Below are 26140 nucleotides of genomic sequence, written 5' to 3'. Positions count from 1 at the left end.
ACAGCAGAGTAAATGCAGCTCTCTCTTCTTCAGGAAGGGATGAGAAAACAAGCGAAGACTTCTTCATGAAGGCTGAATTTCGTTGACCTAGCTCATCCTGAAGGAATGTATCAGTCTTCTAGCAGGAACAAAGCATCAGTTGTGGATGTCATCGTGCTGGAGAAAAAATAAAATTTAGGACCTCTGAAAACAGTCACTCACTCGCAGGAGGTACTTTCCCGTTCTTGTCTGGTTTCCTCCGGTTCCTCGATTTTTGCCTTTCCTATGCACTCCGGTTCCGTATTAGAGAATGGCAACCAGACGCGTGTGCCATTAGCGTTTTACCGAGAAGCCACAATTACTAATCTTCGCCTCAGCGTCCTTCCCGAGCTGCACGCAGCTGCGCAGCTCAGCGCCCGACGCTCGGGATCGCCCACGGCCCCGGCGCACGGCCGCGCCGCAGCACCACCTCCGCCCGCCCCCGGACCCGCCTTGCCGCTGGGGCTGGGCCCGCCCTGGCCGGGGCGGGCAGGAGGGCGGGGCTTCGGCACGGAAGCGGCGGCGGGGGCTGCCGGGAAGGGCAGGGAGCTGCGGGCCGGTGGGGCTGCTGCTATTTTTGCGGCGCGGGGTCCCTGCCCGCTCAGCTCCCGGCCGGCGGGCGCTGCTGCCTCCGGTGCCCGACGGAACCGCCGCCATGCACGACGCCTTCGAGCACGTGCCGATCCTGGAGAAGCTGCCGCTGCAGATCGACTGCCTGGCGGCCTGGGGTGAGCCGCCGGGGCTGCGGCCGCGCATCCCCCGCCTTGCTGGGCAGCCCCCCTTCTTCCTTCGTCCTCGGCAGCAGCCCTCGGGGCCGCGGGCTGCCCGGCTGCGGGGTGCTTGCGGTGCGGGCCTGGAGCGCGGCCGCTTCAGCGCTGAGAACGGCTCCCTGAGTGCTGGCTCGCTCCTATCCTTAACGCCAGCGGGGCGTTCTAGCCTTAACGTTAGAGCCTGCTTGCTTGTGTTAGTGTTATATAAGTGTAGAGGTGGCATTTGGAGGTATGCACGGTGAGGGGCTTGCACCGCGTTGGGAAGGCTGTTGTGGCTGCTTGGGCTGTGCTGTGCTGTGCTGCTGTGGGACGAAACTGCTGTTAAAACTCCTTCAGATGCTGTGGAATTGAGACCCTTTAAATCTGCTTACCATAACCTTAGCAATAGCACTGTATTTAGGCAATGACTTGTATGTGGTAGAATTATATAGCAGCGGAGATGCAAAGATTGTTTATTTCTTTGCTGAGATTTTAATCTTTGTCACTATGAAAGTGTTTACTTTGCCAGAGGATAAGGGAGCCCAAACCCACAGGCCTCAGACAAAATGGTTGGGTAAAGTCAAGCAATGAAAGGAAGAGCTTGCAGGAGAGTGAGAACGTATATAAATACAGGCGTCTTAAGTAATGAGGAAGTACTAAGAGTAGGAAGAAACATCCATGTGCATGTTTTTCCTACATGATCCTCAGCAAAGAGGAAGATTTTCAGTCAGATTTTGTGACCTGGTAAAGATACTACACCTTTTGATTGCTTTAAGTGCTGCAGTTTGAAACAGTCTGAAACTTTGCTGCAGAGTTCATATATAAAAAGTTTCCCTTTTATAAATCTTGTCTAAGCACTTCAAATGCCATTTAAGCAAGGATGCCACATTGGTTTAGGTACATCTGACAATTTTGGGAAGTTCTTGTAAAAAGCATAATTTTATTTTAGAGCATAGAACTTCTCCTTTTCATTTTTTCCCCTGTTATGTAGCAGTGTTTCATCCCTGGGAGATAGTGATGCCTGAGTAATAGCTTATTGACACTCTTGATTGAAAAAGATGTAACTGCTTGTTTATCTACTGTTGTACCAGTAAGCAGGGTTTGATGTCTTGGCGGTAGCTTTTGTTTTACTATTTGGTTTTTGGCCATCATGTGGTAAGAAATGCTGCAGTCTAGCACTTGCACAAGAGCACTGCAGGGAGATATGCCTATGGTTGCCATATAAAGTCCTCTTTGGCTTTTGAACCAAGCTTATAGGTGTTAGGATAATGCAGCTTAGTTGGATAGGGCAGTCTTTGCCAGAACTGATTATTTTCTCCCTACTCCTTTTAGAGGAATGGCTCCTTGTTGGTACCAAACAAGGGCATCTTCTTCTTTACAGGATCAAGAAGGACATAGGTAAGTTCATTGTAAGAATGACACAAGAAGTTGATTATATTATTTTTATTTCTTTCATGTTAGATGTTGTTGTGATGTTAACACAAATATGTGTGATTGATGATTTTCCCTACTTAGAGTTTATAGAGTGTGTGAGATCTTTAATAGAAGTGTACACACTGTTTATCAGGTATTTAAGAAGGGTAGCTAGTAGCATCAGCCTGTTGTTTGTGTTAGTGTGTGCTTTATATAAGGTTGTCAGATCTTTCTTTTGCAGAAAGTGTAATTTCTCTGAATGCACTCACTGTGCATAAACTTGCACAAAAGCAGTTCAGTGTGCTTGTTGCTGCGGGTTTGCTTGTCATCTGCTAATGAAAGGTTGGATTACTAGATGAATGAAAGAGCAAGTTTATTCAGTGGGCTCATCGACATCAGGGGTTGGGAGAGAAGGGACTTCACTATTTCTGCTTTCTCATGTTTCTGCTTTTCTCTCTATCTCTTAGTTATAATTGCTCATAGGCTATTCTGGAGATGCCACAGTGAATGCTGTTCTGTTTGAAACTTAATTGATTTTCACTGGATAGATTTATATTTTGGGTTTCTATATAGTAGCTGATAATGCAAGTTATTGAATGCAGTAATGCAGTATAGCATGGGACAGCAAAGAAAAAAAAATCCAAATGTTTCTATCCAGGATCATCAACTCTTGGAAAGATACTTGTTTGTATCTGATTGAGACTGAATTCAGCTTGCTTTTTCTGAAACTTATAGGACGTCTGTTCCAATTGGAACATGCTAGTCTTGAGTTGCTAGTGTCTTATCTCACCTGGTAAATTTCTCCCCCTTTTTTGCATCAGTGCCAGGAGAGGTTATGTCATCAGAAAGTGTCTGTAAGTCTTTATCCCTAAAACTCCTTTTAAACCCTTGTGGTGTAGTGTTTATTCCTTGTCTACTTTGCAGTGATGTGTTCATTAGCAGTTTAAGTTTTTGATACTTGATTGGTGTGGATAAACTCTTTTTGGATATCTTTGTATCTCTGGGTTTCAAAATGCTTTAATCTTGTTATCTGAAATTCCAGCAAGGTAAAAATGTAACTACTGATGAAGTTTTCAGACAAGTATGAATAGTGTTATTTGAATTCTTACCTGATGATGTACAAGGCCTTCTGATGCATTTATTGTTAAGCATCTGATTTTGCTTTTGTAGTTCTTTGTGGTCTATTTAGTGTAAAATTCATTCTGCCATAAATTTAAAGGCAACTTCAGTTTATATGCTCTCTCAAATCTTTCTGATAGGTTGCAATAGATTTGAAGTGACACTAGAGAAATCCAACAAGAACTTCTCAAAAAAGATTCAGCAGGTAGGAAATAACATTTTCTTGGCATGGGGAATCATATCCCTTGTGTTCAGACAAGAAGTGCAATCTTGCATGTACTTCTTCAATCTCTGCTTAGCTTTAAAAATTTCCCTGAGTCTATTATAGATTTTTCTAGGGACAGCACAGCCAGGTGTTCTTGCCCACTATTTTCTCATAACAGCAGTGAGTTTGGTGTGTTCACTGAAGCAGAAACCTAAGCATTGGGATGTACAGGCTTATTTCTGACATTTATGGAAATGCTGTTATTTGCAGTAAATGCTCAACTGCTCTGACAAAATGTTTATAATAGCAATGGTAAGACACCAACAGACTGATATAATTTGCCTCTGGATAAAATGTAGCAACGTGAATATAATTCGTATTACCTGGAATTTAGAATTAAAGTAACTGATTATCTACTGATAATCATATGACTATGTGATTATTTATTTTTAGTAGGGGAAAAAAATTGGTTATGCTCAGGAAAGCATCTGTGTCAAAAAGATTAAGCAGCCTCTTTTGGTATCAGTTGTGCATGTTGTTTAGAGGTATGCCTGTACTAGAATCGTAGAATTGCTCAGGTTGGAAAAGATCATCAAATCCAACCACAACCTAACCATACTACCCTAACTAACAACCCTCTGCTAAATCATGTCCCTGAGCATCACATCCAAATGGTTTTTAAACGCATTCAGAGATGGTGACTCAACTACTTCCCTAGGGAGCCTATTCCAGTGCTTAACAACCCTTTCTGTAAAAAAGTTTTTCCTGATATCCAACCTAAACTTATCCAACCTAAGCTTAAGGCCATTTCCCCTTGTCCTGTCACCAGTGAGAAGAGACCAGCCCTGCTCTCTCTATAAGCACCTTTCAGATATTGGAAGCAAGCAATAAGGTCTCTCTTCAGCCTCCTTTTCCCCAGATTAAACAGCCCCAGTTCCTTCAGTCTCTTCTCATAGGGCATATTCTCCAAGCCATTCACAAGCCTTGTTGCCCTTCTTTGGACCTGCTCCAGTTCCTCAGTGTCCTTTCTATAGCATACCAATTGTTTTTTTTTTTTTATCAGCAAGCTCTATGTGATTTATGAAAAACACGGTGTAAGTGAAACCAGCTGCACTATCTGTCAGAAAGATTATGCACAGATAGCGTAGTTTTTATTATTTTGAGATTGTGTTAAATGCTTTTTCTTAGACTATCTATAATCAAGCTTCATTCAGAGGTTTTGTTCATGGATGAAATCACTGATAGACTTCTTTCTTTCAGATTCATGTTGTTTCACAGTTTAAAATTCTGGTCAGTCTGTTAGGTAAGTAAGGAAAATATTTTAATATTTAATGAGCTCTTCCTTGTGCAGTTACTTGGCTTCCACGTGTGTGTAGTACTTGAGTTGTTGAAAAGTTGTCTTCTAGGATTTAGGCTTTTTCACCTGGCAAAGGAAGCATTGTGCAGCTTAGAATGAGAAGCAGCTTTGCTTGTTGTAAGCCAACTTGAAGAACAAAAGTGTTAACACTAAGTTTCATGAGTAAACATGGAAAAAACGTGCACATATGCTAAAGTGTGTGTGTCTGCATCTAAAATTTATATACATAGAGGCCTAAGTGTATTCACATAGCTACATACATACTATATGTATGTATGCAGACTGTAGAATAGTCTAAAATTTCTGTTGTACAAACTTGTTTGATGCATGAAAAACTTACCATTGCTATGTGGCATCAAATGCAGCTAATATGCAGATGGCAGTCTTTTACCCTCTTGTGGAAGATCTGAATTTGCTTGTTTCAGGCTTCCATTTAACCTTATGATCTTCCTATGTCTGTTTTTGCTTATGTTGCTACTCCCTTTTCTATGATCTCCAAGTCCCGGCTCTCCCGACTCCAGCATGTGTAGATTTCAGCTGCCTGCGTCCTCGTGCGTACAAAAACCTGACCACAGCACCTTCTGTTTGACTGTTCACTTTTCACAAATTTCAAGGGCCAGTTCAAAATGGTCTTTGTTCATACAGTCTTCCATCACAAGCTTACCCTGGTCTAGCCTGTTTGCTGCCTCTCACTCCTACTTCCTCTGCTTGATTAGCACCTATTCTCAGTTTCTTCATGTGATTTTTACCAGAGCTGGTGTTAGTCTTCTTTTCTGCATGCGTACTCTTGTATTTCTGTGCCTCAGCACTTACTTTTCAGTTTTTGGGAGAAGATTCCTTTTCCTTTCTTACAGTCTTATTTTCTCTAACAAGTTCTTTTTATGCAACCGTGAACTGCAATAATTTGTATGAATTAATGGTGAGCTCAGTGTGTTAAACATTTGAAAAATAATTGGAATTTTGTTTAAAACAGAAAATAACATTTATGTCCATGACCTGTTGACGTTTCAACAAATCACTACAGTTTCCAAGGCAAAAGGTGCATCTCTCTTTACTTGTGACCTTCAGGTAAGTTGAGGAACCAAATGGCACAGGTGTCCTTATCCCCCCTCCTTTTTAAAAAGAGAGTTTTAATGTTGCTATGTAGATTTGGTTCATTAATTTTGTTTGTTTGTTATATATCCCCTTATGTGTGTTTTATTGTGACTTGAACTTCAGGGCACTCCTGTGGTAACTATGAGGGCGGCTTTTCTGTTTGCATTGCATCACCAAGCATTTCCATTGCTTGTTTTGTTATATTTTTGTTTCTGTTAAACTGCATTGGTTCAAGGAGTCCCATGATGGTTATGGCAGATCCAGGCCATAAAATGGTTCCCTGAGGTGTAACAATCCTCTGTTAGTATGTTGTGGTTTATTGACTCTATCTGAGGTTTCTCAGCCTACTCATATTGTACAGAAATCTGGTCTGTAACCAGAAGAGATGGCTTAATGCTCATCATCTGTACTTTTCATCCTGTGGGAAGCTTAGTATTCAGTATTTTCTAGTAAGTATTGAGTGTTTCCTATGCGTTAAAACTAGTGATGTCTTTTAAAGTGCCTCTCATCACTTCAAAGTTCCTTAATGTTTGTGTGTACAGGCAATTAGCTTTGTTAGTATTTTTTTGTCTGGAAACTTTTCCATTGAGATGGAATATGAAAGGTAGTCATTAATGTTTAACATAACACATTCTTTGCATTGTTCTATTTCTTTTCCTGTACTGCACAGAGCTTAAGCTGTTTATCATGGTCTTCAGGGTTGGGCTGACAGCTCTCTACTTATCTTCTGTTTCTGTATCTGTGTTCGGCACCCTATTTTTTCTATTTCTGTGGTGTCACAACTGCTGCCATCTAACCAAAGTTCATTTTCAGCTACCCCACTTACCCACTCTGTGTTTCTGTGCTTAGAGACTCCCATTCTGGCATGAATGAACAAAACTGCTCTTCATCTGACGACTTTGCTTCAGGCTGAAAATTCTTTTGACCTTACATTATCTTCTTGTCTGTTAGTATTGATGAGTTTAAGCCTGTCTTTTTTACAGCATTCAGATAATGGAGAAGAGGTACTGAGAATGTGTGTGGCAGTGCGGAAGAAGCTACAACTTTATTTTTGGAAGGACAGAGAGTTCCATGAACTACAAGTGAGTTGACTGTTTTGGTAGCCTATCATAGCTCCGTCGGAATTCTATTTACTGCTTTTTTCATGCAATCCCTACTAGAGGCAATGCTGACTTCTAGAGTATTTTGAATATCCAAATCCTGTTGGTTTCACAGTGATTTAACAAAGCAGCAGCACATAAAGGTGGAAATACAGGGTTTAAACTACAATTGGTGGCTTTAGTATAGTTTCATGAATTAAGTAAAAGGCTGTGTTCAATATTTTAATATTCCTGTTGTAGTCTGTTTGTAAGTAAGCAAAATGTATTAGCATGCAGCTTTTATAAAAGCTTATGTAGCAGTAATGCTGGAAATGGGTCCTGAAAAAACCTCCCTGAATCTGAAGTTTTTCAAGTATGTCATTAAGTCAGAAGGTGGTTGCTGGCAACAAGCCCAGAGAACTGCACTTGAGAATACCACATTGATAAAAGTAAGCATTGAAACTGCGTAGAAAAATTTTCAGTTATGCTCTTCTAGGACGTTGTGCAACCGACTGACAGCATGCCTGTTTCTGTGCATGAATCTGGCCTTTTAGTTGAACATTGCTTTTCTTGACCAGCTGAAGTCAGGTGTGTGTGTGCCAGGGAGCTTGATAACAACAGTGCTTCCTGTTACACTCCTATTTTGATTTTTCTCTGTAATAGTCATTGTGACTTGTTTTCCTCAGGGTGACTTCAGTGTACCTGATGTACCCAAATCTATGGCCTGGTGTGAAAACTCCATCTGTGTAGGCTTCAAGAGAGACTATTACCTGATACGGGTAAGGACAGATTTTGAAATTCAGTCTTTAAGGAGAAATGAATAGCAGTAGGGACTGTAGAATGCTCCTGTGTTCACAAGTTGAGCTGACAATGACAAACAGTATTTGGTATTCTTGTTGTATATGATTTGTGTATGTGAAAGGGCAGTCTAAACATATCCCTTTAAGCCAAAGTTTTGCCACGAAAAGATCTTCTCTTTATCACTGTTGGAACTAGTATATGAAGGTCTTGTAGGAAAAAGATAACACAAAAGCTTATGTTTTAGTTGGGCAGCAGAGTTTGTAAGGTCAGCTTGATTTTATGTAGTATTTCTAAAAAAGAACTTTGCTCCAAAATGACAGAAAGACCAAGAGTATGTTCTGATTTGCGAGAAAGAGCAACCTAGTTGTTTTTTTGTTTTGTTCTGTTTTTTTCTTTTTTGTTCTCTTGCTGAATAGTAGTAATTCCTGTTTGAAAGTCTCTAAACTTACTGCCATTCATTTACTATTGCAGTTTCTGCTTATGTTTAATTAGACAGTGATACTTGATTCTCTTTTCTGCCTTTAAAATTGGCTTCTGCTGATATTACAGAAAAATGAGATGAAGGTGAGGTGTACCTCATTTGCATATATCTATTTACTTAATGGCAACTCTTTTCTGTAGTTGGCAGGACAATTGCACAGCAATTTTATGGCCAGTTCAGATTGATATTGCTGATGGAAGCAGTCCTTTTCTGTGTCCTTCTTGCTGATTCCCACTGTTTTAGTGGTACAGATCTTTCTGTGTCTGCTCAAGGAATCAGAGTTGAGATTTGCTATCATCTTTGTGTTGGCTCTGGTACTTGTCCAGTCTGTTGCTGAGCAGCTTGATTTCACTGAATATGCATAAAATATATTCATGTTTTTAAGGAATTGTTCTCTGTTGATTAGCTGATGATTTATAGGAGTTCTTGAGCTGTGACACAAGGGAAGCAGCAGGAAAATGTAGCTGGAGCTGAGGGAATAAACTTGTCTGTTTTGGCAACAGTGTGTTGTTCAGCTCATGAAACATCACTTTCATTTTGTTTATTAAATTTATTTATTTATTTTGTTGGAGAATGCATTTGAGTTCAGATACCTGGATTATCTGTGACCACAGTAGTTAGTGGTTAAGGCAGGGAAAAAGACTGGGGAATTTGCTTTAGTTTAGTTTATTTCTTATGTTACAGTACTTACTCATGCTAGGATAAAAGCATGTTTAAGTTTTGACCTAACTGAAATCCTGCAGTTACACCAAGAGATAATTGGGCAATTTTGCTGATGTTGCTGCTGGGCTACGCATTATATGTGCCTCTATGGTATGTGTACTCAGCTACTATCATGTGTAGCAGAAATACTAAGTCATGGCTTGAGCCAGTGACTGAGGTAGGAAGGCAGGGCCAACCCAGAGGAGCTTAGCTGCATGCAATGCACGTGAGTGACCAGAAGGGTTGGAAGCAGGATCCACCCTTTCCCAGACCTCATTTAAGGGTTGGCAGTGGAGGCAAGGGTATCTTGCATACCTAAGGCCTTCTGAGGGTAAGCAACTTCTTTCCTTTATTTCTGTGCACATGGGTGTTGTATTTGAGCAAACCCTCACTTGCTGCAGCCTGGGACCTTGCTGCTCAGCTGTCATTGCTGCGCATTCCATCATGTTACATCATAGTAACAGGAAGATGTCACCTTAGACACAAGAGTATTAATTCTTTATTTCCAAATGAGTATAATCTAAATAAATGTTAATATGCAGAAAATTCTTGCTGTGATTTTAAGTTACACTTGTCCTAATTGTGAGTAATCTGAGTTGAAAATCTCTCTACTAGGTAGTGTTTAGTGTGTTTTTGCTTTCAGATACTTTCTCTTCCACATCTTTGAAGTGTTGTTTTGAACAATAGGCTTTCTATTTTCTTTATTATCCTAGGTGGATGGAAAAGGATCCATCAAAGAACTATTTCCAACAGGGAAGCAACTGGAACCATTGGTGGCACCTGTAGCAGATGGAAAAGTTGCAGTTGGTCAAGATGATCTAACTGTTGTCCTCAATGAAGAAGGGGTCTGCACCCAGAAATGTGCATTGAATTGGACAGATATTCCAATAGCCATGGGTGAGAATTAGCAGTAATTTTTTTGTTTGCCTCTTTGCTCCCTTGTAAATGATAAAATAGTTACTTTCACAGTGTTCAAAAGCTGTCTGGATTTAGGGTGTGACAGCTGGCTTCTAGAGTGTTTTTAGCTGTATTTTCCAGGTGCAGTGAGTCCAGCTTGTTTATTTTTGTATCCCCGTCATCATTACTCCTAGCCTATTTTCTTACTGGAAAACAGGCATGTTACCTGTTTCTCTAAAGGAAGAAGATTTGAAATGGAAGACAGTACTGTTTTTCTGGGCACTTAAGTAGAAATTCTGTAGATTGAAAGATGAACAAAAAGCCTTGTCTGTAAGCAAATTGCTGTCAGAATTGGGCATTGAATTCTGTTGCTGATAAGAAAACAAAGGGACACACTTCAAGGAAAATTGTTCATTCTTGATGCAAAGTCGAGAGAGAACAATTAACTTATATTTTCACCTGTTTCTCAAATAGAACATCAGCCTCCCTACATCATTGCTGTTCTGCCAAGGTACGTGGAGATCCGCACATTTGAACCCCGACTGCTGGTACAGAGTATTGAGCTGCAGAGACCACGCTTCATCACCTCTGGAGGGTACTAAGTAGAACATGATTGCTTTTGTTGAGCTGTCTGTGTGGTAGCATACTGAAAAACTGGGAGAAGAGCTCTTCATACTCTCCTGGCTTAAGTAGTAGCATTGAAACAGTTTGTTGCTGTTTATGAACAGAAAAATGGATGCAGTATCTTGAGGAGTGAATTATAAGAATAGAGTATCTTTGGGAATTCCTGATCACTGGAGATATTTCTGCTCTTTCCTCCTTTGCAATATTGCTTAATTTGCCTTTGTATCTGAGTCATAAATGCATAAATTAGCTAGGATTGTTTCTGGTAGAGTGTTACTCTTTTTCAGCATTAGAATGTAGTAACTAAACTTTTTGGCTTCTTTGCAGGACAAATATTATATATGTGGCAAGTAATCACTTTGTTTGGCGACTCATCCCTGTGTCCATAGCCACACAGATCCAGCAACTTCTGCAGGATAAGCAGTTTGAGTTGGCTTTGCAGTTGGCAGTAAGTACTCCAAATCCTTTGGGTTTGCAGTGGAATTTTCTTGTACAGAAGTACGCAAAAGGGTATTTGTCTACTGCTTGACTGCAGTTAGGTTGAAGAGCTTAACCTCCTAACTGCCTACTTCACACAAACTCTCAAATTATAGTCTTTTTTGATGTAAGTTTTAGGGTTATGCTGCCAGTTTTCTGTGTTGATGTAGTTGCTTTAGGTTTTGCGGTGTCATCTTGCATATGAGTTATCTCTCTTAGGTGTTTAATCAGTTAACCTCCTTAGAGATTTGGTCAGTTGGACTTTAAGGCCTTTGGACCAATTGTAAACAGTGTTGCTTAGCTTTGTGTGTTTTGTTTTATCAATGACCAGGAGTTTTTGTAATAGCCCTGTATGTTACATAATAATTTCTTAAAGATGCTGAAGCAGTGTATTTCATTCCATTGCTTATACAGTTTTAGGATTTTCTGATTTCTGAAAACTTCCCTAGAGTTACACTAAAATAAGTAAATTGTGTGTATGATTGTGAACTTGGGAAAAAATAAATGAAAAAGCAAATGACTATAAACATACTTTCTGTTGCCTCGTTAACCAGAGGTGGCTTTCAAACCTTCCAGGTTATCTCAGTGTCGCAGTTAACACAGCACATAAGAATTAATGTTGGAGCTGTTCACTTAGGAATATTATCCTTTTTTGAGCATAGCAGGCTTTTGGATTTTGTATTCTTTCTAAACTATATTCTGTGATATTAGTCCTGTTATTTCTCTAAAGCATTTTCTTCTCCTTTGTGCTGCCCAAAATTTTTTAATGTTTATCAATTTGTGTGTAGGAAATGAAAGATGATTCAGATAGTGAGAAGCGACAACAAATTCACCACATAAAGAACCTCTTTGCCTTCAACCTCTTCTGTCAGAAGCGTTTTGATGAGTCAATGCAAGTTTTTGCTAAGCTTGGTACAGGTAAATGTTTAAGTTGACCTTAAGATAGCTGGCTTGGGAGAGATGAAATGAAGCTTACAGATCATTGTGTATTTTGGTTTCCTTTTTAAAATAATATTGTCTTGTGCTGACCAGTCTCCTTGTGAATAGCAAATAGTCTAGGCAACTGTTTAGCCTCTTAGAGTGCTCAACTCAAACTATCTGAAGTTAATTTAAGTCATGAAGTTGCCCTTTGTGCAGTGTATTTGTATTGTAGCCAGTTCTTGCAGTGTGTATGGCATACAGGCAGATGTTGGAGGCTGGAGATTTCTGCATTTGTCAAAAGTCTACTTTTAGCTTGGAGTTGAAAATAAGGAGGTTCTGTAGATTTTTGTCCTCTGACTGAACTGAGAACCCTAAACCTTGTTTCTGCTTTAAGGGCTAAGCTGCTGAGGCCAGGAAGGTTTTTGGTGGTTTTGGAAGTTAAAATAGTTTCTGATACTCTTCAGGTTTGTTTTAAGATAATTGGAAGATTGCCTGAAGACTGGTTTGCATCATAAAATACTGCTTAAGACTGAGATTCTTTCATTGTTGACAGACAGTACATCCCTTACGCATTTGAACTTAGAAATTTCCTTGATGATGTCTAGCATCATATTTACTTTTGAAAGCTATTTGAACTTGAAATATTTTGAACTTGAATTAGAGGACGGAAACTTGGAAATTATTTAAATTCCATGAAAACAGAGGTGTGCTAGTATGAATAATACTATATTCAGTTCACGTTTCAAAAGCCTAGTAATTTTTTTTCCTGAAAACATTACTTGTTCCTAGAAATCCTGTCCTGCTGTTGAAGTTGTCAGTGTCAGGATTCTGCAAGTAGAACAGTAAAAGAATGATAGTAATGGATTGCCCTCTGCGTGTGCCAAGAGCACAGGTTGAAACTTCTTCTGCTTGGACTTTAAAACTGTGTTTTTCTTGCTGCTTTTGCCTTGTTCTAGCTTTTTTTTTCTCCTCATGGTAAAAAAATTTCTGTTACCTGAAACCTAGTGGACACACAAGTTGATGAGGCAGCTCTGTTGGAAAGCTAACTTTATGTTTAAAGCTAACTTTACATTAAAGCTACGTTACATTTAAAGAGTTGGCAACATTATATGTTATGATTACTAATACTAGTTATTTTTTGCTTAGATCCCACTCATGTGATGGGTCTGTATCCTGACCTACTGCCAACAGATTACAGGAAACAGTTACAGTATCCCAACCCCTTGCCAGGGCTCTCTGGGGCAGAGCTGGAAAAGGCACATTTAGCTCTGATAGACTACCTAACACAAGTGAGTACTCTTATATTTGTTTTTAGAGCAGGGTTATTCAAGCTGCAACATCTTTTGTTGGGCAGATTTTTGCATGAAGCAGAATGTCTACTCCAGCTCTGTTAGGCTAGCCTTACTAGACTTCATGGTCATATGACTTCTCTGAGACCTGGATAAAATTTACTCCCAAACTCAGGTCTGAATTTGAGTCTGGTTTTTTGTTTTCAGTAGCTTTCTGAAGAGGTCTTGTGCTCTTGACCTTTTGTTTTTTTGTTTTTGTTTGGTGACTATTATGGAGGGCACTCTATTCAGGAAATTGGTCTAAAGTATGCACAATAAAGTTGAACACGAGATAGTGGATAAAATAACTTTCTGATCTCTTTATTTTTGTGCAACTGGACTCTGAATTGTTCTGCTGCTATTCTTACTAGACTAACTGGGAACTTGTGTGCTCAGGAGAATGTTTTTCTGCTTTGTGGTTTAAAACGTAGGTTGTTCTCCAAATGTTTTAAATGTCTCCTGATTTCTCAAAAATGTCTTTACTCAGGTTAACTATTTATTTCAGACATCTTGTGAAACTACACTTTTGCAAAACAAATGTATATACCTTAATGTGGTTGGAAAGATGGTATCTTGAACAGTTGGAAATAGTAAAAATTCTTAAGGAACCAATTGATTAAATAGTTACTTGGTTAGTATTTTTGTTTGGTAGGATATATTTTCTGGGGGTGGGATTGAGAAATTCGTGGCTTTTCCATGTTAAATTTTCATTTGATGTCCTTCAGAAAAGGAGTCAGCTGGTGAAGAAACTAAATGATTCTGACCATCAATCCAGTACTTCACCCCTCATGGAAGGAACACCCACAATCAAATCCAAAAAGAAGCTGTTACAGATCATTGATACCACCCTGTTAAAGTGTTACCTCCATGTGAGTTTTCACCTGACTTAGAGGTTATTTCTATTAAAATGCAAATTCTGTTGCAATATCAGGATGAAAAAATTGAGCAGGATTAAGGGGTTATGTCAAATCCTCAAACAACTGTCTCACTTTTGGTCTAGAAATGATGTGGGAGGCTTTGGTCTCAGCTAGTTTTCTCATTTACCAGGAGGCAATTTCATGGAAGAAAGTACTTGTAGGTGCCTCAGGGAAATGAACATTGTCTTGCTTATTTGTTGTGATATTTTTAACCATTGCTTATTGTGTTGCCTTTACTGTTAAATGCAGCAATGTGATCTTTGTTGTCAATAATGCTTTTCAAAGCAGACCTCTATTCTGGAAGAGGAATAGCTTTGATGTACTGTTTCTCTTCTTTCCTAATGAATTACGGAATGGAACTTCTTAAGGAAGATGAGGCTTGATCTAGGATGTTAGGCTGCTGCTTCTTGGGCTATTTCTCTGTTTCAATTCACTTTGTGTACTGTAAGTTTAGGAAGAACATGTTAGAAATATGTTTGAGTGCTCCCTTTTTGCTTGCAGACAAATGTAGCGCTTGTGGCACCATTGCTACGTCTGGAGAACAATCACTGCCACATTGAGGAGAGTGAACACGTACTGAAGAAGGCTCACAAATACAGTGAGCTCATAATACTGTATGAGAAGAAAGGTCTACATGAGAAAGGTAGGTGTGAGGTTGGGATGGGGAGAAGGGAAGGGATAGGAGCATACACAGTTCATCTTGTGTCATTATTATCTGCATGTTGTTTACAGCAAAGCTTCTTTTTTTTTGTTCTCAAGAAGCTTGAATTGGAATGATAGTTATGCTTGTAAAGGAATTAACCTTTTGTTTGTCTAAAAGCATTACAGGTGCTGGTGGATCAGTCAAAGAAAGCCAACTCGCCTTTGAAGGGTCATGAGAGGACAGTACAGTATCTGCAGCATTTGGGTAAATGTCTATATTGTTTTTGTGGAAGTGTTGCTCTTTCCAGGTTTTAGTTATTCTATTGTTCAGAAATTGATTAGATACTGTCAAGCTAAAGCACAGTCTATTTGTCTAGTCTGCTTTCTTGCATGGTGCAAGAATTAAAGCTCAGGAGTATCCTGTTTAAACTTGAGAATCTTATTGGTAAGCATTCCTAATTTCTGACTTAAAAAAAAAAAAAACCATACAAAAATCCAACTGTAAGAGAATATACCATTTTATTTTGTATTTTATTCTGGTAATGGTTTGCCATCACTGATGAAAGGAAAGCCTTACTTCTGGGATAGGCTTTCCTGTGGAAAGTCTAGCTATGGTTGCTGGGCTTTGTAGTGTCTTTCCCAAAAAGAAGAGTCCTATATGAAGTTTTTGTTTTCTGTGCACAGATAAATCTAAATTATAACCTGTGTCTAGATTAATCTAGGTTATGACCTAACAGTTGTAGTTGCTGGTTATATAGCATTGTCGCAGGAAATTGCTTAGCTTGGCTATTCATCTTTACTTAAGACCTTTCTTGGTTTTGTTGTTGTTGACAATAATCCCATCCCATATGATAGATTATTTAATTCTAAATGAACAACTCTTTCATTTATCATACTTCATTTATAGTACTGGTAAATCAAACTCAACCATCCGAAGTAGTTTATGGGGGAAATAAATTTCTCACACACTACTGGCAAAGCTAGATTTTCATATATGATTTCAGATCGTGTATCCATACATATATATAAATAACCATGTTGCTAACAAGAGCCAGCAAGAGTTCTTGAAATATATATAATTATATAAATATAAATAATCAATAAATATATTAAATATATAATATAATATTTAATATATATATTTCAAGAACTCTTGCTGGCTCTTGTTAGCAACATGGTTATTCAATGATATGTTATTCCCTATAGCTTTGACACCATTCCTGTTTGTGCTGTGTCTCTTACACTTATTAATTGGTGTAATTTGATAATGTCACTCACCTATTAGAGAACTGTAGGTGTGTGACATTCAGAGTATAGCCTAAGAAAATAATCTGCTATTTTAAAAATTGTTTTTGTAAGGATTGTTATCTTGTAAGTCCATCAAGATGAATTTATCATCAGCTGCTCATTTATCACTTACTGTGAAAGGATTTGACCCTTTGCCATAGAGGACATTAGACTGAAAACCTGGAAATTGACTGAAGAAACTACACAAATTAGAGTGGATAACACTATACTTCTAACAAGAAAAATTAGTACTGTTAGTAAAGGAAAATGCTTAGGAGTTGATTAAGAGAACAGAACATGGTTTTGGTCTGACTTGTGTGAATTTTGTGGCGCTTAGTATTTGAGTGTTAATTCTTGCTCCTGTTTGAGATCATTTTTGCAAAATATTGAATTATGTCCTTAGCCTGCAATGTGTGATTTGCTTGATTGGAGTGGAGAAAACAAAAAAGAATTTTATTATCACTGAAACTTGGGTATCTCTGAAAGCATCTGCTTGTGTTGTGAGTAGGTAGATCTTTAGGAATATGGTGCTGAGCACTGCTGCCTCTTGTGTTCTAGGTGCAGAGAATTTGCACTTGGTATTTTCCTATTCTGTCTGGGTGCTAAGAGATTATCCTGAAGATGGACTGAAGGTAAGTTTGCCACAGAGATTCTTAGTGCAGCATATGGTGTAAGAATGCATGTAGTAACATTAAATCCAATTTAGTGTCTGATATTGTCTGCATTCAACATTGTAACAAAAAGCTTAGCAGTAGACAAATCAGGACAGCTTATCAGTTTCTCTTTTTTTTCCAGTCTTGGAATACCTTGTTTTATAATAAGTGGCTAAGAACCCTTGAGTTTGGTGTAACATCATTGTATGAGAGCATGATTGAATATTTAAATGTTAATTTCCTTTTCTGAATTTCTTTGACTTCTGTATTTGAGAGGTGTTGGGTACTGTAAAAGATATGTGCTGACAGAAGTGGAAATTTAGTCATCTATTCAGACGTGAGGTATCTTCTGGGTTTCTAAATAAGCTGCTTGGATTTTTTTAATACTGCTTGTGCTTAATCTTTGGGCTTACATAATAATATGCTGAACTTCATTGCTTCAGAGAAAATACATTACAGCACTTTAAAAATATCCTGTGAATAAAATTTTGTTTTACAGATATTTACAGAAGACCTCCCTGAAGTGGAAGCATTACCACGAGACAAAGTGCTCAGTTTTTTGATTGAAAATTTTAAAAGTTTGGCTATTCCTTATCTGGTAAGAACTCAATATGTGTTAGTGCATTATGTTTAGTACATTTTACACATACACCTTTAGTTCTCAAGGTGTACATGGTAGTGTCTCAGAGAATGTTAGGTTTGCTGTAACTTGTGCAAAGAAAATAAAATCCTGAGGTCAAGCTTGGTGAAAGTAACCACGAAGTATGGAGTTGTTGCTTGCTTTTAGTAAGTTACTTTCCAGAGTAAGTATCTTTAACTGAATCAGAACTTGTGTTTACAGGAACACATCATTCACGTCTGGGAAGAAACTGGCGCAGACTTTCACAACTGTCTGATCCAGCTGTACTGTGAGAAAGTGCAGGGCTTAATGAAAGAATATCTCAACTCTTTCCCTGCAGGTATGTTTTAGCCTTTTCTGGTAGGCCAGGGGGCTGGGACAGCACAGCACAGGGGAACTTTCACAGTGTACTGCTGTAAGCCTCTACTCTTCATATTGATAAGGAGAAGATACCCTAAATGATGAAAGAAAGGGAACAACAGAAATTGTTGGTTTGTAGGCAAGTCTAGTTTCTTGCTACCTTGGAAAGTTACAACTTTGCTCATGGTTAAAAGAAATGACAGCTACTGTTCACTTTATTCTGTTAAGGGCAGTGGTGGGTTTTGATTAACCATATACTGTCTAATCAGACTTGTCCGTGTGTTTTAGAAACATGAAGTTATTTGTCAGGTGCACCCAACTCTTACAAATGTAACAGTTTCATTAGAATGTAGTTTATCCTAATTTTATTTTTTTCCTCTTCTGTGTGCCAGTGTCATGAAATAGTTGTAATATGGTAACTGATATTCTTTCTTTCATACAGATAAATCTCCAGTGCCTGCTGGGGAGGAAGGAGGAGACTTAGGGGATTATCGGAAAAAACTTCTCCTTTTTTTGGAGAAGTCTAGCTGTTATGAACCTAGTCGACTAATTAGTGACTTTCCCTTTGACGGTGAGTTCATTTTCTTTAGTCTAAACTAAACCTTTCTTTTATTTACAACAGAACCTTCTCAGTTATTAAGAATCATAGCAACTAAAAGCAGAGAAGATGGCTAGATCTGTTATAAGTCACTGTGTGTGCATTCACTGTATGTATGCTGGCAGACTTGTTTTTCTCAGTCCCCACAGGACTCATTTAAATGCTGGCTTAAGACCTTGTGACATCTCCTATCACTTAAGTACTTAGCCAAACCTTTAGATGAGCCTGAATTCCTTAATACTTTGTTATATCCTAAAGTTACTTGAGAATTCAAAAATATTACCATCTCTACTTTATAGCAGACTTAGTATAACTTTGTTTAAACTGCATTTTATTCTTTTTTCTGTTAATCTGGTTAGTAATGGACCTTATGTTGTCATTTTTAAGTGTAGCTATTGACTAATTGTTTATTCTACCACTAGGTCTTCTAGAAGAACGTGCTCTGCTCTTGGGTCGTATGGGGAAGCATGAGCAAGCTCTGTTTATTTATGTTCATATTCTAAAGGACACCAACATGGCTGAAAAGTAAGAATTTTTTTAATAGATTTTTGTAGTGAATTGTTGCTGTATGTGGAGTGTGAGTGCTATATGGTTTCAGGATCTTGTGTCCATGTTTCCTTGAGTTTTGGGCTCTCCAAGTTATCTGTTGATTACAGGTAATGATGTAATCCCCTTGTGGATTGTCTTTTCACATTCTTCTGTTATTGCACTTCTTAGCAATATTACTCTCATTCAAGGAGTTCTTTGTTTCCCTCTTGTCAGATGTGGCTTTCCACTGGTTTCTTTAGTTTGTGAACTTGTGGATGTTACTTTACTTTCCTTCTGTTATCACGGAGATCCACTAGTCCAGGTGCAAGTTAAGTTCCTTCAGTAAGCACAGCCCTGTTGCAAAAATGTTTTTATTTTTTTTTTTTCTGGATCCATTGTGCCAGGAAACCATACCAGTGAATCTGAAGTACTTACGAGAAAATAGAATCAACCAGTACTGACAGGAATGTCTGAACAGGGTAGACCTGTTCAGTCCAGCTTCTTTTGAAGTTCGTTTCATGAAATGCCTAGCAGAGACATCTTTTCCTTGTGATTCAAATGCAATAACGTCTCCACTGCACCCTCTTCCATTCTTTTTTAATATAATGAAATCGAGGTATTAAATCCAGTTTCAACATGAAAGTTTTGTAAGTTGATTGGAAGTGGGAGGTTTTGTGCATGTCTTCCTTTTCTCAGCATTGTAATGCAAAGGAACCAGTGCTGCGTGTCCTGATCCAATTGATCAGAATTGGATACATGGTCACCTAGTGTGGATGGCCTCAGCAACTGAGCTTTTAGATGGTAATTTCTCTGGAATAAGTTTCTGGGTTCCAAATCTATCCATGTGTTTCACTTGATTCTTCTCTGTTCTAGCTACTGCCATAAGCATTATGACAGAAACAAAGATGGTAACAAAGATGTAAGTAGCTCCATCTTTGCATGCTTTCTTTTTCTGTAAGAATGTTTTTAGATCCTGGATACTTAACCTTTTGGCTTGCTTGGGCCACAATGAGTGAAGAGGAATTGTCTTGAGCTGTATATAAAATATATAATATTTAAAAATGAGTTTTATTACTTATATACATTAAATATATTTTTTTTCTTGAAGCATTGAAAAAAAGGGACAACAAAAACATAAAACTAACAGGTTGGATGCACATGTAGACTGCTTGTGCCATCTTGTGCCATGGTAGGGAGTGTAAACTTTTTGCTTTGTATAGACTTTGGATTTTCTGTGAGGTAGACAGGAACCTATGTATAACCTCTTGGGATTTAGGAATTACGAGCTCAAACTTACTTTATTTTTTTGTTTGTTTTTGTGAATGCTACTGCATTATTTGAGTTGAGCATATCTTCTGTAGATAAATTCCTGATGCAATTTAGTTAAAGTACTGCATTCTTATTCCACTTACGTTTACAAAAAAGTTAATAATAAAAATCAAAGTGTTGTTTTCTAAAGATGAGTTAGATAAATGAAAGAGGCATGATTAAAAGATACTACTTTTATAGAAAAACCTTAACATAAAATGTAAGTCTTAAGTCTTTGAACATCATTTATACTTTTATTTTTAACGTGGTTTTAAGAAAAAAGCTGCTTAAATGACTCTTAGGATTTTGAATGGCTAAAAAAAAAAAAAGTACTTTACTAGTTCTCTTGCTTCATGAGTTCATGAGTGTGATGATTTCAGCAGCTTTCCTTTTGTGTAACAGGTCTATCTGTCTCTGCTCCGGATGTATCTCTCCCCACCTAGTGTTCATTGCTTGGGGCCAATCAAGATGGAAGTGCTGGAGCCTCAAGCCAATCTGCAGGCTGCTCTGCAGGTGTTGGAGTTGCATCACAGCAAACTGGATACCACTAAGGTAAGAAAGACTTGTACATACTTTAAGTTTGTACTGTTGGCAGAATCTACTGGAGCAGGTGTGTGTGCAGGATGCTACAGCATGAATGTGAGTGAACTCCTATTTTGTTCTCTATTTGTTGTAATTTTTCTTAACTAGATATATTTTGCTTTAGGCAATAAACCTTCTTCCAGCAAATACACAGATTAGCGAGATTCGAATCTTCCTAGAGAAAGTCCTTGAAGAAAATGCCCAGAAGAAAAGATTCAACCAAGTACTCAAGAATCTTCTCCATGCTGAGTTTCTTAGGGTAAATACCCATAACCAAGTGGAATTGTGTTGTAAAGCTGATGTTCAGTATTTTAATCAACTGTTCCTTATATGTGATGTTACCTCTGGATGGCGCCGTAGTTCATCTGAAATCAGTAAATGTGCACCAGATAGTTTGAATGTCCCCTTTTCAGGGTATGATGGCAAGTGCAGTCATTTTAATTTGGATGGAGCTTGTGCCTTTGTGAGTCTTGGACTCACTGTGTCCTGGGGTGCATTGCAGGATGGTCTTGGAGAGCGTGGACTGGATTTCTTCCAAGTAAACTAAATCAAATGATGCACTTCAGTAGTCAGCTGAATTGCTCTTAATGGGTGGAATGCTTTAGTCTGTGGTTCAGACTAATTCAAAATAAAATCCTGGAATACGTGTAATGTCGATGTTTGGTCTTCAGTACCAGCTGCTTTACTCTACACAAGACCAAGTCCTTATTTTGTGCAATACAACTTGCTGATGTAGATACAGCCACTAAAAATTGAATGTTCTGATAGTTTTCAGTTTCATCAGTCTAGAAAGGAACTGTAGCACGGTATTGCTTTTCAAGCAAGTTTATTTACTGTCCCATAGGTTCAGGAGGAGCGGATCTTGCATCAGCAAGTAAAGTGCATTATTACAGAAGAGAAGGTGTGCACTGTATGTAAAAAGAAGATAGGGAACAGGTGAGAGATCATGTGCTTTAAAGTTTGGGAAACAAAATCAAATGTGAATCAAATCTTAAAATGTGTGTATATGTGTATGTTTGTTGTGTGTGTGTGTGTATACCTGCAGAGAGCACACAAGTATGAAGGGAAATCTGAAAAGTTGTTGAATGACATAATTTCTTTTTCAAACGAGTGGTTAAGGGAGCATCAAAGTCAATGAAGTTTATTGCAAGAGTTTTAATTTTGCTTTCAACAAAACAGAATAAAATGCCATCAGAAATTCTCAAGACATCTTACTTTACTACTCTGGAAGGCAGAAAATCGTATCTGATACTGAACTTAGAATATTTTTGTAAGAACACTACCTAATAACTGCTTCTTAGCTGCAATTTAAGGAGAACAATGTAAAGAATCTCAAACTAAGATGCATGTGGAATAGCTCTATATCTAATGGCTTTGTGATTCCCTGTCTAATTTATGTTTTGAAGTGTAGCAATCTTAAAACATTTAAAAGTAGAGCTGTTTCACTTGATGCTTAGATTCCATTAACTTTTCTTCTGCTATTCCTAATAAGTAATGATGGGATGGTACAGAATGTTATGGGCATTTTTTTTCTATTTGAAACTCCAGTGGAATGCCATACGATCATTAATTGTTTATCTTGTTGATGTGAACTGTTCCAAAATAGCATTAGCATTCACAATTACAGGAAATAGTTCTTTTCCAAAATATTTTAATGAACGTGAGTGAATATATTAATGCTTTGCATTTTCAAGTTTTTTATTAGTGTATAGCTTGTAACATCAGAATTAAAGTTTGCGTATATTATGTTGGTTTGGTTGTCTAGGGCTTTTTTAATGCTGTGAATTTCGGTAAGGATTTGAAGGACTGCCATGTCAGCAAGTCACCACACGGTCTCCCAAAAACTAGAATGAAACTTAAAACCAAAATCAGCTACAAAATGGTACTAGTGACTTCTAAGAAAAGTGTGCCTATAGAAATGAAAATAGTTTTTTTTTTTTAATGATACTCTCAAAATCCATAGAACACTTTTGTCTGATTTTATCAACAGAATATTCAGGGTGAAATCTCAATAGGAAAGAGTCAGTTCTGTGTAAACACCTTTTTCTGTTTTTAACACTTGTTTGTTCTTGTTCCAACAGAGAAAACTGCATTTGCTGTGTATCAAAAAAATTAATCTTTTTGTGTTCTATCTCTTCACAGTGCATTTGCCCGATACCCCAACGCAATAGTTGTGCATTATTTCTGCTCCAAAGAAGTCAACACATTGGACACCTGACCTGGACTTATTCAATAATCCCAACACTCCTATGAAGTTCAGAAGTGATGGCTTAAAAAGTTGATGCTTCTGAGATTACTGAGGCTTGTTTCTAGGTTCTCATTAAGTAGAAGTCATTTGTATCTAAGGACAGACTGTACCTATACGGTCATATTGATTTATTAGAAAATGACTTAATCTTGTCATTGTAGTGCTGACAACTATGTTGAACCTCTAAGTACTCAGATGAAGAATAAAAACTGATCAGCCGTAAGCTTTGTAATGCACTCCAACTTGTGCAATGAGTTGTCAGACAATTGTAAGCTGTTCACAAGACAACTTTTACAGCAGAAGTCCTCCTTGGGGTAACAATGTTGTGATTTGGCCTTGTGTGTAAATAGTCCTTCAAAAAAGAAAATGTATTTTGAGTCATTGCAACTGTATCACCATCGCATGTAAATCACTAGATGTATGGCATAAAGAAGGCTTCTATGCCTATTTCGAGATGTAGAAAATAGTTTTATTTTCATCACAGTAATGGGAATATTTAAATGTTGGCCAAAGGAATTCGTTTATTGATGTTCAGTGTTATCACCTGACTTTCAGATAAAAAGAATTTGCACGGGGGATAGTCAGGCAAACAGCAAATGTATCACTGAAGAGCTGCTGGTTTTTTTTTGTTTTTGTTTTTGAGAACTGTAAATTGAATTAATTTGTGTGCTGTTGGCTGACTTTGGTCACTCTTAGCATGACTGGAAGCTCAGAGACTGTTCTAAGAAGTTCACATCTGTATTCATATAAAAAGCAAAGAACACGCTGGAAAGCAACTTTTTGAGGGACTGACCTACAATTATTGCTTTAACTTCTTGACTACACTTAAGATGTTATGTATATAAAGCTCTTTGGTCACTGTTTCACTTCCCAGCACTGAAGTAAAATTTAGACTATTTCAACATCTCTCTTTTTCAAATGCTTTGGAACAACTGCGTTCTGTGCAGGCTGGTACTGTTCTTAAGTTACTCTTGGGCCAGAGGTCTAAATTGCAAAAACTGGGTTGTACCATACACCTTGTAGGCTGTAATCTTTTTGTCTAACTTATTTTTCTGTAAGCTGTAATCTATTGCACATCAATACTGGAAATACTGAAATGTGTGATTGGTGCAGAAAGAATGTGAGCAGCAGTATTGAAAGGGCAGAAGTAGTACATAAGTTAATTGACTTGATTTCTGTCTCCAAATTGACTCCAGCAATACTTATAAATTTGTGATGATCAGATAATATTGTTCATGATATGTAACTATCAGATGTTACATCTTAATGATTGAGTAATAAAGCCTTTCTGCCTAAGGTGTAACTAAATCTCAGCTAACTTTGTAGGTTTAGTTAAGCCATTGTTACATGGATGTGTTTTTTAGGAACAGATCTGCAGTAAGCTGTCAGGAGTCCTAATTCACTTTAATTTACCACTGTTAATGGTTTCCTTTGGTAACTGTTTTCCTTTTCCACGTGTTTCTATTTATTGTTTATATACTGTGCATTCCTATGAATTTCATGGTCCAGTGTTTTGCTACTTTTGTGCTTGGATATCTTGGGTGGTATTGCTACTAATGTCTTTCTGTAGAGTCTCGGAAGAGGGAATCTGTGGTATTAGTGTTTTTAACCTTGTATTTCTTCTATTTGAAGAAAAGAGTCTAAAGTACTTATATTCAATTTGCACATTCTGTATAGGTCTTTATATACTAGTTCAGGTACAGAGGGAAGATAGTTTGGGAGAGTTGTGTTTACAGATCATTGAGAATGAAAGAAGGGTGTTTATCAGGCCCTGTATTCTTTATATACAAATACGACAATATTGCTCTGATTTTTACCTACCTTAGATTTAATACTGATTTTTATTTACTTTCATCATCTACTACCTGGAGAGTGGTATTCGCATATGAGGAACTTCATTGTGCTCTTACTTTCATGGTTAAGGTTGTGCCTCTGTTCATCTTTGTTGCATAGCCTTTACAAATAAGTGATTTGTGCTGTATTTTTTTTTTTTTTTTGGTTGGTTGGTTCTTACAATGTGGCTTGGATTTACTTAACCATACAGCAGGTTTGTCTAAAGCAATAGATTATAATAAATATTGTGAAGCAGTGTGTGTTTCAATCATTGTGCAGTTAAGCTTTCTGGGCTATTCAGTTTATTTTAATAATCATTGCTTTCTTCTGGAAGTCAGATTTAATGCAGGGGCTCTCAGCATCACTTCTGCTTGATTGTGTAATTCAGATAAGGCCATGTCGCTTGAGAGCTGTTACTGCTTCTCAACTTCTACTTTGGATTTACAAGTTTATAGTATGTTTGTGAATGTTCTCAAAATACTACTAAAAACACTTTTGTATCCTTTGAATAATGTTTTTGAAAGTCTTATACAATTAAATACATATTTACTAGAGAATACTAAAATCATTGATGTGGTTTTTTTGAGTGGTGATGCACTGTTTCAGGGGGAAGGTGGTTGAACAACAGTGTGCTCAAGTCAGGAAATACTAAGGCTCACAGATTTGCAGTTGCTTGACTTTTTTTTAGGTCAGACCACTGTAGTGGTGGAAATAGAACATACATGCTTGTTTTCCCATTCTACAGAAATGGGAGATACTGGCTCTGAGGTAAAGTCTTTGTCTCCCTCACAGATAGTTGAACTGGGGTGGGGGAAGCAGCAATAAAGAATGAATCAACAAAAAACACTGAGAGCATTCCTTGGAGTCTTGATAAAGGGTTCATCTTCAATTTTTATGCGTATTTTAAGTATTATATAATATAGTTAGTAGTGCATGTTGTTTGTTCATAACATGACAGAAAATTAACTGAAATGTAGATACACGTGTGTCTTGACCACTGGTACTAATGGTGCTAATGATCCTACCAATACTATGCTGATACTAATCCCCCCAGAAATGAAGTTATCGTATGTGAGACCGTCTTTCTCATTTTGTGTTTTGATGTTATTTTCCTTGTTTGCTTTCTTAGTTCCATAGGAATGGACCGAAGTAAGCAGATCTTTGGAAATTAAGGTGGCTGTCAGCAGCGTCTCTATAGCTAAAACTATTCACAAACAGTTAATGCATGAACCTATGGCTATGAAACAGTTCTTATATATATGTTTTTAAAAGCTTTTAGACTTTCTTGAGAGAGAAATT

General features: G+C 37.9%; 1 protein-coding gene across 4 annotated transcripts; it reads left to right on the top strand.

The window, feature by feature from the left end:
- Window positions 1–523: 523 nt before the first annotated feature.
- VPS39 (VPS39 subunit of HOPS complex) lies at window positions 524–25596 on the top strand. Of its 4 annotated transcripts, XM_090141019.1 has the most exons (27): window positions 524–746; window positions 2100–2165; window positions 3002–3034; window positions 3440–3504; window positions 4765–4807; window positions 5362–5412; window positions 5835–5929; window positions 6940–7038; window positions 7722–7814; window positions 9733–9916; window positions 10391–10511; window positions 10868–10988; window positions 11806–11935; window positions 13085–13227; window positions 13992–14135; window positions 14685–14826; window positions 15004–15090; window positions 16671–16744; window positions 17265–17363; window positions 17607–17724; window positions 18187–18315; window positions 18765–18867; window positions 19744–19789; window positions 20581–20730; window positions 20885–21019; window positions 21605–21696; window positions 22903–25596. In XM_090141019.1, the coding sequence occupies exons 1-27, from the start codon at window positions 674–676 to the stop codon at window positions 22976–22978; spliced, it is 2712 nt and encodes a 903-aa protein (XP_089997145.1). In that variant the 5' UTR covers window positions 524–673; the 3' UTR covers window positions 22979–25596. The 4 variants fall into 4 exon arrangements, with proteins under 4 accessions (XP_089997145.1, XP_089997146.1, XP_031449407.1 ...); XM_090141020.1 differs by lacking the exon at window positions 5362–5412 and having other exon boundaries at window positions 22903–25595; XM_031593547.2 differs by lacking the exon at window positions 3002–3034 and having other exon boundaries at window positions 22903–25594.
- The last annotated feature ends 544 nt before the right edge of the window (window positions 25597–26140 follow it).

This window comes from Phasianus colchicus, chromosome 5 (assembly GCF_987193195.1).
Source record: "Phasianus colchicus chromosome 5, bPhaCol1.hap1.1, whole genome shotgun sequence".
Taxonomy (NCBI): Eukaryota; Metazoa; Chordata; class Aves; order Galliformes; family Phasianidae; genus Phasianus; species Phasianus colchicus.
This window is presented reverse-complemented; position numbering and strand designations above follow the sequence as displayed.